Source organism: Schistosoma haematobium, chromosome 3 (assembly GCF_000699445.3).
Source record: "Schistosoma haematobium chromosome 3, whole genome shotgun sequence".
NCBI classification, from domain to species: domain Eukaryota; kingdom Metazoa; phylum Platyhelminthes; class Trematoda; order Strigeidida; family Schistosomatidae; genus Schistosoma; species Schistosoma haematobium.
Window position 1 is genome coordinate 30,269,851 of NC_067198.1, and position 14,626 is coordinate 30,284,476.

Below are 14,626 nucleotides of genomic sequence, written 5' to 3' on the forward strand. Positions count from 1 at the left end.
AACTCCTACCCTATATTATAAATGATGTGAATGATCTGTATCATAATAGATGATTACTAAAATCAATCGTTGGATTTAACCAGTCCCTTCATGAAAACACATTGAAAACACAATTAGATAATATTTAGTTATTCAATATACAGATTTCCGGGAATTGCTAACATCTCATTTATCACGCTCCTTAATTCACTAAGAAGGACTCCTGTAATTTCATGTGAATATTATGCTCAAAACATTCAAAAAAAGAACATTTATGATTACATAACAGATATGTTACTAATCTAAATACAAGTTCGATTTAAAAAAAATTCCCTTCAGGTTAATTCATCTACTATTTTTTTCCTTTCAAAACTTTGATTAATTACATACTATAAAAAAAGGAAATTACTTTGTTTTAAATTTACTCATAATTTATTGTAAAATGCTTAAGTATATTTATAACTTGATCAGAATTGTTTTCTCATACATTTAATAAATTCACTAATTTCAGACATTTATCAAATAATCGTATACAGAAATTCCCAAGAAATAGTTTTGAGGATCTACGTCGATTGAAATATTTGTAAGTTTCTTTGAATATGAAGTTCTTTTTTTCCTTTATAAAAAAGACAACAACTAATTGTTATAAAATTACGGTAATAATGAATATGTGATTTTAAACCATTGAATAGTTTATACAATTAATAAAGTTAATTTTCTCACATATCTTGATATATAAGTAATAACTGTAAGTAAACTTAGCTGGATTAGTTGAAGTTAGACATTAACACCGTTGAATGCCGGCTCAGTGGTCTAGTGGTTAAGCGCTCGCGCTCGAGACTGACAGGCCCTGGGTTCGAGTCGCGCTCTCGGGGTCGTGGATACACGCTGCTGAGGAGTTCCAAAGTAGGACGAGACGGCCGTTCAGTGCTTCCAGGTTTTCCATGGTGGTCTAACTTCAACTGACTCATGATCTTAAGCATTCAACCTTAGCTGAACTGACTTAATAAACTGTATTTACTATATTTCGATAATGCAATGAGAAGACGAAGTTAATCAGAATTATATGATATATTTGCGCAATACATTTCGAACAATCTGATCACACACATACTTGTTAAGGCATTTTTTATAAGAAAATTAAAACGTCAACTAGACAGGTTAAAGGTAAGCCGTAACAAAGAAAAATAAAGTACACAAAAACAATGTGTTAACCATTCTGGATAATAAATCAGTATTACCAGGGTAGGTTAATTGCAAGGACAAATTGTTTTTGAAAATATAAAGGGCGTTTGAATTTCCGTATGGCGAAGGCTTCAATAAACCTTAGTATACGTTCTTGAAGGCTTTTGTATAACACTACAAATGCTGATTTGATGTTAACCTTATGACCAGTCTCAATCAAATGTTTCGCAATGGAGGATGGTGTCTGTCTATCTTGTGATCTTATTTTACCATTGAAATCTATTTGTTGCTGCAACCATTTCGGTATGTGTTTGCCCACCCTTAATTGCAAATCACGATTGCTCCTTCCTATGTACGTGCTTCCGCACATACATGTAAATTGATAGACACAATGGGATGTGACACAATCGCTTTCGTGCTGTTTGGGCTTTTGATGAAACATAGACCTTGTTCTTTCGATAATGATAAGTTGGGCTGCATAAAGTGTCCGGTTGATAGCTAATTTAATTTTACGTCTCAACATGAGACTATTTGTGTCGCCTCTGAATGGTAAAGTAATGTAAACTCGCTTTTTGGGTGCCAGAAGCGTCATAGGTCTAGTCGTATTACAGTCCTTCCAGCGGTTTATGAACTTCAATGAATAACCATTATTCATTAACGTATCACTCAAGAGGTTCGTCTCTACTTCAACAGTATCACTAGTACAAATAAGATTGATTCTATTGAATAAGCCCTTCATTAATCCACGTTTGTAATGAATTGGGCAGTGACTATGTTTGAAATGTATTGCGCAAATATATCACATAATTCTGATAAACTTCGTCTTCTAATTGCATTATCGAAATTTATCAAAGGGACCAATTGTTTTAAATTATTATATTTCCAATTAAACGGTACTAAGTTATCGACTTAATATTTAGTGAAGCCACCAATGCAAGTTATAAAATAAATCTGAATGAATTATCAATCTCGTTTTTGTTAGATAAGAATGTACTCAGTGTTCATGGAAATCAAGATTAATGAAGTTATTTCTCGTCAGTAAATTTAAAACAGATTAAAACTATTTTATCGGGGAAAGTTGTTGATGTTATCGTTATGGTTACCGTTTAATCCTATTACATTGTTTATTTTGTAAATGAATCATGGCACTATAATCATTAACGTATATGAATGAGTTATTTACTATGTCAAAAGTGTTTATAAAAGTATTTTTACTTTTTACATGTTCGAAACCAAAATTTATGTACTTTTTTTCATTTTTCTAAATGGTAAAGATATTTAGTTCATAATCCACTTATATGCGACTGTCAGTTAGCAGCTTGGTTACCAGCTTTCCTTATTGAAAAAGAAGCTGGTGGTACACAATGGGCTAGATGTGCGGAACCATTAAATGTCCAAGGTCGTCATGTACGAGAATTATTACCTCATATATTGGATTGTCCAAGTAAGAACTACCTTGATTAGAAAATATTATTTAATAAACTCTTCAAAAAGCAATTACTTTTTAATTACAAAAATAGAGATTCAGTGAGGATAGGAAATATTCGAAAAAAACAGAATGGATAGTTTAGTATTCGAATTTTCCATTAAACATTGCCAAATTTATCTGTTCGATAGGATCCGCCTAGTTATAAAATTTTACTTTTGTAGGGATCTTTTCTTCCTGCTAAAAGTAAAGTTAATGAATATTAGAACCAATAATAAAAGCTATGAGATCGATAATGGTAGTTTACTAAATATTCTCTTAAAGTCTCTATCCGAAAATAATGATGAAAAAGAAAGATAAATTGTTTTGAATGACATATCTCAAGTGTTTGTATGAGATGCCTATAAATTTTTAGAATATTTTTACAAAACATTTCTACTACCGAAAATAGGATACAGGTCTCAATTTATCACATTTCTTTGTTGTAAACCAACATTATATTACACCTGATTTCCTTCCCAAAAGTTATCTTTTCTTTCGGAAATATTACATAGTCAGGATCATAGTTTTGATAATAACTGGCTACTATGTGGATATTGAAGTAATTTTAATAGTTGAGATCATGAGTCAATTGAAGCTAAACCATCATGGAAAACTTGGAAGCACTGGACGACCATTTCGTCCTATTATGGGACTCCTCAACAATGCGCATCCACGATCCCGTTTTCCATGGTGATCTAGCTTCAATTGACTTGTGATCTCAACTACTAAAATCATATTTGTCAATCATTCTGGAAGGTTTTTAATTTTGAGTATGAAAAAAATATCAAACATTTTACTGGTAGTTCTATGCAAAGAAATTATAAAAGATTAATTATTGTTGAATAGAGTTAAAAGAACGTAACATCCTGATTACTTTATATTTGTCATGTGTTTTATTTCTCTTTTTTAAATATAAACAATTCAGGTAATATCAATTATAAAGAAGAAAATAATAGTTGCGAATTTCTCGATCATCAATGTCCAGATGGCTGTAGATGTAAAGATATTATTATCAAGCCTAGAATGCATGCAAATTCTGAAGCCATTTTCAGACCAGATGAATTTGGATCAATTCTTGGTGGATTAAGTGTTGACTGTTCAGGCTTAGAATTAACAGAAATTCCTGATAATTTGCCAATAAATACAAAGGAGCTGTGAGTCTGATATCTGAATAAAGTATGAACTTGTAGTTATCTTTATTGAATAATAATTATTTTAGCTCGCAAGTTTTGCATTTACCAGTAACAAGCAGAACGATACCAACTGAAAATAATATATGCTTTTATCTTGTAAAAGTATGCTAAAATATTTACCTGATGAAGCGATTGAACAGTGTTTACGTTTAGGAAGTTCTGAAGATCCATTGATTCAGAAATTAAATCCAAAGCATAAATGCACGTTTGTGTTAATTTCTCCCTTATACAAATAAGCTGACGAGTTCCAAATAGATTGAAACGCGCGTCCTGGATTCCACTACTAACCACTATCCATCTTTGCTTAGAATGCTTGTGAAGGAAAGCAATATTGAGGCAAGACGCACAGTATGTACATATACCAATAAGTGACTGATCACTTGCAGTCCTAAACATCAATGGAAAGATTCAAGTAATACATTACCAAGTGAATTCAAATATATTAATAGTTTCAGCAACGAATTAGAAGTCCATCAATACAGTAAAAATAAAAACTGAAATCAAAACCCCCACTAAATTCTTGTAAAACCGATAAATAGCAATATGTTCTCCCTCCGAAAAAAAGAACAGATTCAATCCCATTGAAAATGACTTCTTTTAATTGTTATTCTATGATTTCGGATCAATAAAATTATTTCAGATCATATTCAAGAAAATATTTGATTGATTGATTGTTCTCAATCATACTTGCTAACACAAACTACATATGATCTATTATCAAGGATTTTGAATAAAGATTCTAAATTATGAATTACCTTTCAACTAAGAAAACGTTATACTTATAGTTGTCATTCCAATATAATGAATAGCTGTTTTAGATTACGATTCTAATTTAATTCAAGATCATTTTATCTATCAATTCCTTATCTTCTTTTATTCAATAATTTTTTTTAGAAATCTAAGAAATAATTTAATTAAGTCTATTACAATTGAATCTGGATTATCAAAGTTAAAAAGCCTTGAAACACTGTAAGTTATTTTAAGATAAATGAAATGATATGTAAATTGTTTTCACCTTACCAATATTTATATTTTTTGATTGAGATCATGAACCGATTGATGTTAGACCACCATTGAAAACCTGGAAGCACTGGGCGACCATTTCGTCCTATTTTGGGACTCCTCCGCAGTGCGCATCCACGATTCCTCTCACGTGGATGCGCACTGCGGAGGAGTCCCAAAATAGGACGAAATGGTCGCCCAGTGCTTCCAGGTTTTCAATGGTGGTCTAACATCAATCGGTTCATGATCTCAATCAAAAACTTAACAATCTCTACAACCCCTAAACTGATAATATTTATATTGTTCAATGAATATAACGAGTAATGTTTTTATGTTATTCTACTTATCTATATGCTTAGTGAAAATGACTTTGAATTCTATCATTATGATCTTATTCTGAAAGTATATCTGACCTTTACTTATGGCTAAAATTTGTAGTGTCGGTTATTGTTATGCCCATATACCTTATTCTAGCATTCGGACAGGCCAATCTATTCATTCTACGTGGGTCATATTTTAACCTTATTAATTATTCGCTTATCAATCTTGACCGTTTTTATATGAGCGCATGTGTACTTAGATTCTTTATCTTATTCATCATATGTCTAACTTATTTTTGTATGGCTATAAATATTGATTAACGCTTGACTAAATGGAATTAGTTCACATGCCTTCTCCACCACGTGTCATTTAGCTTTATTCCGATTGCCTGTTCAAATCAATGAGTTCATGAAATATACATATTCAAAATTCATTCTTGTATTTGACTTGTTTAATTCCGTTATTCACTAATGCGATCTAAATATATGAAATATACGAGGATAGGTGACATATATATCTCATCAGCAATCATTCAATAACGAACATTCATACGATCTAATTGAAGTCAGATCCCGGGTCACTGAAACTTATACAGTTTTTGTCACATAATGAACTGAAAATACATTATGATATTAAGAAATTGGTTTCTGAAAATAATATATATCAGTCATCATAATATAGGTTATCTGATTTTTTATTAAAACTTTAAAATTATTTAATGAATTATAAGTTTGAAACATTTCTCTATGAATATTTTAAATATGAAAACCCAGTCATATTAATACAGCTTTGTATAATTATATATATTAGAATAGATTATTCCTTTAGATTTGATCAACTGAGAGTTAGCTTCATTTTCAAACTAATAACAGGCTTGAAGAATGGGAGAAATCCATTTCATTAAGTTGATAGTACCCCACCCCCCATTATAAACTGTTTTGTTTCGTTATTCGTTAATATTATCGTAGTCCATTGCGAAAGCAAGCTGTTCTTGGATTTTGTTGCTACCAATCATATAGTTGTATAGTCTTTATATTCAAGATTTCGACGAGTAAAATCACCACATATCCTAATTTTAATACCAACACTACCACTAAAATTCTGCTACGTGTTGTTTGTATAACCTGTACGGAAATTGTTGCAAGTTGGTTAACATAGATTACATCAGTCTAATGGTCACATAACCTTAAGCTATATATACACTCTACTCGTCACAAGTTAAAATTATTTACACCGAATAAAATTACTCGTCAAATGCCTGGGATCTGAAGAATTTTACAAGATATATACTTAGTTAATATGTATTATTCACGTATTATCATAAAATTTCAATAACAAATGAGACAGGTTTTTTTTACATTTAAAATGTATATGTGAAGATTTTAAACAAACAAATTTACACTGGCTGAAATCATGAGTCAGTTGAAGTTAGACCACAATCGGAAACCTGGAAGCACTGGACAGCCGTTTCGTCCTATTGTGGGACTCCTCAGCAGTGCGCATCCACGATCTCGCCCCACGCGGGGCTCGAACCCAAGACCTATCATCTCGCGCCAGGCGCCTAACCAACTAGACCACTGAGCCGGTATCCAACGGTGTTAATGTCTAACTTCAACCAATCCACGAAGTTGCGCCACCTTACACCATTGTCTTCAGTGAGTTGATTTCTACAATTTTACATTAGGAATTTAGTAATCCGTTAGGATAATTGATGAGTGAATGCTCAATTTTACTGATATCGTATTACAAAGCCGAACCCTCTTCTAATTTACTATGGGGTACATAAAATACATCGTTACATCATCCGAAAAATTAACGATTTTAAATGTGGTGATTTATTTGTGAAAAGTATGGTTTTCAGTCTTGATGAATTTGTCCTAAGAATCGTTTCACTTTAGATATTTATTGGGTAAACAGGTAAAGTAATCTGATTGGCCATCTTGAAGATAATTACTTCGTACTGAATGTTGGTAAACGTTGTTATATCAGAAGGGGTTTGTGGAGATTTTAGAAATTTTCACAGATTGAAATCATGAGTCAGTTGAAGCTAGACCACCATTGAAAACCTGGAAGCACTGGACGGACGTTTCGTCCTAGTATGGGACTCCTCTAGCTTCAACTGACTCATGATTTCAATCTGTGAAAATTTCTAAAATCTCCACAAACCCCTTCTGATAATAATCATCATAGATCGTATACAGACCAAATCACAACTCTACGGATCACTGTGGAACAATCAATTGAATGGAATTCATCACTCTACATCAACTTCATTGACTACGAAAGGGCATTTAATACCGTGGATAGAACAACACTACGGCGTGCCTCAGAAGATAGTCAATATCATACAGAACTCATATGATGGATTACACTGCAAAATTGTGCATGGAGGACAGTTGACAAAGTCGTTCGAAGTGAAGACCGGTGTTAGGCAAGGTTGCTTACTCTCACCCTTTCTCTTTCTCCTGGTGATCGACTGGATCATGAAGACGTCAACGTCTGAAGGGAAGCGCGGGATACAATAGACATCTAAGATGCAGTTGGATGATCTAGACTTCGCAGACGATCTGGCCCTTCTATCCCAAACGCAACAACAGATGCAGAAGAAGACGAACGGTGTGGCAGCAGCCTCAGCAGCAATAGGTTTCAATATACACAAAGGGAAAAGCAGGATTCTCCGATACAACACAGAATGCACCAATCCAATCACAATTGACAGAGAAGATTTGGAAGATGTAAAAACCTTTACATATTTGGGCAGCATCATTGATGAACAGGGTGGATCTGATGCAGATGTGAAGGCGTGGATCGGTAAAGCAAGAGCAGCATATTTACAACTGAAGAACATCTGGAACTCAAAGCAACTGTCAACCAACACAAAGGTCAGAATTTTCAATACAAATGTCAAGACAGTTCTACTGTATGGGGCAGAAACCTGGAGAACTACGAAAACCATCATCCAGAAAATACAGGTGTTTATTAACAGTTGTCTACGCAAAATACTTCGGATCGGTTGGCCGGACACTATCAGCAACAACGTACTGTGGGAGAGAACAAACCAGATCCCAGCGGAGGAAGAAATCAGGAAGAAGCGCTGGAAGTGGATAGGACACACATTGAGGAAAGCACCCAACTGCGTCACAAGACAAGCCCTCACATGGAATCCTCAAGGCCAAAGGAGCAGAGGAAGACCAAAGAACACATTACGCCGAGAAATGGAGATAGACATGAGAAAAATGAAGAAGAATTGGATGGAACTAGAAAAGAAGGCCCAGGACAGAGTGGGTTGGAGAATGCTGGTCAGCGTCCTATGCTCCATTGGGAGTAACAGGCGTAAGTAAGCTCACTAGTGACTGACTTCAAGAGATACTCCTGGAGTTCTAGTGGGAAGCAGTTACCAGTGGAGTTCAACCAGGTCTGTTGTGAGATATCAGCTCGCTGAAGACAATGGTATATGGTGACGCAACTTCGTGGATTGGTTGAAGTTAGACATTAACACCGTTGGATGCCGGCTCAGTGGTCTAGTTGGTTGGCGCCTGGCGCGAGATGATAGGTCTTGGGTTCGAGCCCCGCGTGGGGCGAGATCGTGGATGCGCACTGCTGGGGAGTCCCATACTAGGATGAAACGTTGTTATAGTTATCTAAGAAAAAGTAAAGAAGATATAAGGAAAATCATATTAATCTCTTTCGCAATGCTTCATTCATACATATAAGCATGTGATGTAAAGTTATAAAACATTTAGATTAATTTTTACATATTCAGATCTACAGGGGACAAATCAGTAGACAACTGATGGATATACGTAATATCATCCATATTTTGGTCCATAAAACATTATTTTTCCCATAACACACCTACACAACTACATTTAAACTTGAATAGGTTTCGCTACTCTATACTGTTAGTATCCGCAAATGAATGATTGCCTTTGGATAAAATAGATTATATTCTGTAAGGTTTAATTTATTTGATCGTTATTAATTTTCATATCAAATGGCTTGATAAGTATATGTATGACCAGATTGTTCGAAATGTATGGCGTGATTATATCACATTTTTCATATCAACTCTATCTTTTCATTGTTCTACAAAAATTTATATAAGGAATTGATTGCTTCAAACTTTATTCATTTACCATTTAAATACTCTAAATTTTGGTGAACTAATTAAGATACAGGGAGTAGAACTGATTCATACGAGTTATCATGAAGTGTCGTTCATCCTATCAACACTTCCCAGAATTAAACTAAGATATAAAACTAACGAATCTATGAAAATACAACCTAATGAACTAAGCCTAGAATGACATTGAATCCATTTGTACAGTGAATCCCAGTGACTGTATAAAGGGATGAAATATATAATGCTTAATCTCTATTTAAGATCTACAGTTTAACAATTGAATATTTAAATCTGTGAGCGGCTGATTTACAGAAATATTTAAATAAGTGGAAATTTCTTAAGTTAATTTTAGAAAATCCTGTTTCATTTTGATGGATGTAATAAGTTAATTGTTAGTTAGGTTATATATATTAATGAAACATATTCGGTTGGCAAAATTTACTTTCAAAGGTCAACATTTCAGGTTATCATTTTTACCTTAGGCAATAACAGTTAGACAGGTTTATTTTTCATAGTATAAACGTAGACTTTTTCAAGTAACCTTTTATGTTGTTACCATAATAACTTATTCATGTATAAGAAACTAATTGAATATTACTCTATTTTTGAAGGAGAAAAAGAAAACACTCGACAAAAAGAAACATAAAATAAATATAAGGTCACATAAAAAATAATGACATTGGTTTTCTAATAATAATCTTTAGTTCAATCTTTATTGTTGTATAGCTCATCAAGTAAACCTGTTTTATTCGTAGGGATGAGGGAAAAATAATCCATTTAAAATCTAGCTTTTTAGTTTCCATGTTATATTAGAGTTTGTAAAGCTTCTAAAATCAATTTCTATCAATATAGACAGATATAAGAAATGGAAATGCATAAAATATAACTAACTAATACACAATACTTAAACATATTCTAATGTACATTTACTATATTTTCTAACAAACTGACTAGACTTCATATTGTTTCCTGTACAAAGTGTCCAGCAAAACAGATTTTACAAATAAGATTATTAGGACGAAAACCACCGAGATTAATGAAGATTCTAATGTTGCTTTGAAATGTGATTACTATAATAGAATTGACAATGATATCCTAACAATTCGAAAAATATCCAGATAATTTGTTTACCAGATATGATGTAGAGAAAGTAAAATTGTAAACGGAAACAAAGAGGATTTTTAAAATTTTATCCAAGCTATTAATTCACATTCAATGAACTTAGATTGCTAGTTTTTATTACATCTTATCGAAGCTTCTATTGGTATGTGCCCTAGAAAAGTAATTGTGTATTAAAGTAATTGTATGGAACAAAGTTAAGTTTCTTCTTTAATTGCTGATCGAAATAAACTGTTTCATGAAAAATGATGCAATTTTAATCTTTTGTTTAAATGTAATTAACAGTAATAGAAGTGTTCTGCTTTGATTAATAATTTTATTATAAACTGAGTAATCTGTAGCTTGAAAAATTGATACAAACCATTAAACATTAGCTGAATTATATCTGAATCCTTTGAAAATTAAGTTCTCATTTGGTCACATTCTTTACTGGTCTTAAATGATATAAATAAAGCTTAATTTAAAGACTTTCCGCTGATTTCATGGAGCATAAAGGTGTTTTCATTTTTATTACAATTACAATGACCATACAACTGAAACTTCGTTAAAGCACGGTGTAAGAGCGAGCACAAAACAGCCGAGGTAGATTCTGTTAGGTCCCGATAAACATAATGAATGGTAACTTTGAGATCCTTTTATGAACCAATGCTAAACGTATATTTTTATACTATAATCGTTAAATATCTAAACTATTCATATTCCCCTTATTATAAACTTTATTTTGACCTATGAACCATTATTATACGTCTTACCATTCTTGAATTATGCTCTATCTATTAGTCACTGCCTCCCACATTCACAGCCACATTTGGCCAAATTCTGTACAAATTTTATTTTTTATTTTATGCTGCGTTGTGGTCTGTTTGATCGGTATATAAACTCAGTATGTTTGAAATATAAGGATTCATATTGCAGAGGCTGAGACTGGTGTTCTGGGCTTAACTGGCTGGAGTAGGCGGAAAGCAGGACCAATCAGGACTCTAGGCTGCTCGCACGTGTTTTACGCGTCCTTGGTCCGATCGATAATTCTCTGCATCTGATTGGCGGCTTTGGGCCATAACAAATTCCCAATTAGTTTCTGTCAACTAGAAAACACGTCTTATAAATAACTAATTTATGGAAAAGAAAATAGTAATATTCCAAAGTCTAAATAGAGTTAGTACAATTATTAGGTCTATTATTATTTTCTACAGGTTACTCTGTCCGTAAACCTGATAAACAATGTCACGTGTACTCATTCTAATAAATATAGATACAGGATGCACATATTCCAACATGAGACTGATCAATTGCAGTCCTAAATAACAATGGAAAGAAACAAGTAAAAAAACACCAAGTGAATTTAAACTTCATCCCAGTGCACAAACTATTGGCTATCAGGACTCAGTAGCTAAGTAAATAACGTTATAGCGTTTGGAACGAACGCTACTGGGTTCGAGTTTTGGAGTAAACATCAACACTGCGTGTAGGTACATCCAGCTGACGAGTCCCGAATCGGACGAAACACGCACCCTGGATTTCACTGCTAGGCTCTATCCATCTTTGTCTAAATAGATATTCTATGTTCTCAAACCCTTATAAACACTCAAACAGTTTTTTAAGAATCTTGAAATTTCTGTTATTTAAGGTTAAGTATCTAGGGTTGGGATTAGACGTTTAGGGTTGAGGTTTTCAACCCAAACTGACACCAACTATAGCTATATGAGCAAATAAAGTTTGCTCAAAAACATAAAAGATATCTGATTGGTTTACTCATAAAGTTTAAGGCCTTTAGGTGAAGGTTTGTTCCAGGATTGAGGATTTAAAGTTATGATTTAGGTCTAATGTCAATTTACCTGTTATATACAATCTAAACAGACAGAATTAGGCATTTGAGTTGTTTAATACTATCATTTTAACTTAATAGTTACTTTGAATAACTTTTCACTGTCATATTAAACGTTTTGAGAAGTATATAAATGTATTTTAACTGCATGTTATACGTGATATTTGAGTTCCACATTATAGATTTTGATTGACTAGTCCTTAAATCATATTGTCATCTATCTATCTATCTTTTCAAGTCTTTCTGTAAACGTGTCTTTTTTAAAATAATAAGTATTATGTTTTAGAGAGTGATTTACTGATTTCATAATGATTTTAAGTGTAAACACTTATCTTTCAAGAAAATGATTTATACAAAAAGGAATTCTCTAATCTGGAAATTATTGGATAAACTAGGAGAATTCGGATAATAATAATGATAATAGTCTAAGAATGCATCTGAATAGCTGGATTATTAATTCCTACAATACGTTATATAATTGAGAATGATGAATAAAAATAATTTAGATGAATTTAATCCTCTCTTGAGTATTAATTAATCAGATGATGAGTAATTTTCTCTCTTCAAAAGCCTTTACGTTGATAAGCTCGTATATATATATATATATATATATATATATATATATCATTCTTTCACAAGAAACATTTGGTCACATATTGATAATGATTGTAATCCTGTATGTTACAGCTTAATTCACTTCATTCCTTAACTGAATAAAATTATAAGTTAGTAATTGCTTACTAATCGATTAACATATTTTGTTTCGCTGTTTAAAGAATAATTAGGGATTTTTATTCCTAGCGTTTTAAGTATAATTTTTAAATAAATGAAAACGTTTGAATGTAAAGCTGACCTTTAAAAAATGTAAGCTAACAGAGAATAAGTTGTTTTAATGTTTTTATTACATATACAATCGACTATAATCTGATATATATATATATATATATATATATATATATATATATATATATATATATATGAACTCCTGTTGTAGTTAACCAGGTAATGGCAACCTCTGAACTGACTCTTCATAAAAAACCGACTTATTTACAACATACGAATGTTCAGTAAAGTTTCAAATTAATCTTACATAATCATGCTTTAAGCAAGAGAATAATAAATTCATTTTCGCCGTCTATGAAGTTTATTTCTTTGACACTATTGTGGTGCGTGCTACTTATATTGATATAAGTAGTATGTGACGCGAGTTAGGGATGTAATGTCTGGCAGCAGAAGATGGTGGAAGATCAAGAAACTAAGAGTGAGATCAGAATGCAATTTGTATGGAAATGCAAGGACAATGAAGTCTGAGGCATTTTGAGACAATTGGTGGACATTTTACAAATTAACAATTTAATATATGGTTCTCAGATTTTATTGAGATCCTCTGTACTATATTTTGATTTTACCTAATTTCGTACTACCAAAATGTACAGATTGAACTATTTTAGTTAGCGTGCACAAAAACGATGAGTCGCTTGATAGACATATAATAATTCATATTATTAAATTCTCTGAATCCACAAGTTAACTTAGTTTCCACTATTGACTTCTGTGTTTTCAAAGATCTTCAAGCTTGAATCAAGTCTAATTTACTTGCTTCATGTGTGTAAAAAAGTTTATTAGTTGATGAAACATACTCCTTAAACATGATACAAATTTACAAGCCTCAAAGTTACATCATCAACCAACTTGACCATACAACAGTGCACTACAGAACATGACTGAAACCTAAAGCGTTTAAAACCTTATATTCCACATTTTAACTGAAGATTTGCCAGTGCACCGATGACCGTTATTTTATCAACATCTTAACCTCCCTGTATATATATATATATATATATATATATATATATATATATATATATACAGCTTGAACTACTTCTCTAAATGATGTATTTTGAAGCGTCTAATAAAAAGCAGGTAGGCAATATCCGGATAAATGGGTACTGACACGTAAATATTCAATAAAATAGTAGTTAAATTTCTGTTCCAACAACCAATACTTACGATAAATACCATGTGAACGTAACTATTAAAATATAAATTGATAAACAAAAATTTAAGTGACTCGTGTTCATTGTGTGTGGTCCGTAAAATAAACAAAAAAAATTATATGAAAGTTCTCTGATGCTATTGTTTTTATCAATAAAACAGGCATTCGTTCACTTTCTTGCTCGGTATTTACAAGATGTTCTAATTATTTTTCCAGATTTCTTTTTTTCATACATTTATAATTCCAATGAATTTATTCTCAGCTTATTAAAATAGAAAGCCATTTTTCATATTTTTGTCTTCCTCATTTAAAATATATACCAAACTTGAACTTGATATATGTAACTTTGTTTTGACGACTATCGAATATAGTCAAATAGGTTGAGGTTAAATAACTTTCATTAGAATCAAGTATT

The 14,626-nt window shown here is 32.2% G+C and overlaps 1 protein-coding gene across 1 annotated transcript in view; it reads left to right on the plus strand.

The window, feature by feature from the left end:
- SLIT2 (Slit 2 protein) overlaps positions 1 to 14,626 on the plus strand; it is a gene marked incomplete at its 3' end in the record, with an annotated part of 120,294 nt that overhangs the window by 62,272 nt on the left and 43,396 nt on the right. Inside the window, exons 13-16 of the mRNA XM_051213556.1 lie at positions 491 to 562; positions 2,439 to 2,608; positions 3,558 to 3,786; positions 4,720 to 4,794. Of these exons, the coding sequence (XP_051069547.1) occupies positions 491 to 562; positions 2,439 to 2,608; positions 3,558 to 3,786; positions 4,720 to 4,794 (546 nt within the window). The remainder of the gene's footprint in view (positions 1 to 490; positions 563 to 2,438; positions 2,609 to 3,557; positions 3,787 to 4,719; positions 4,795 to 14,626) is intronic.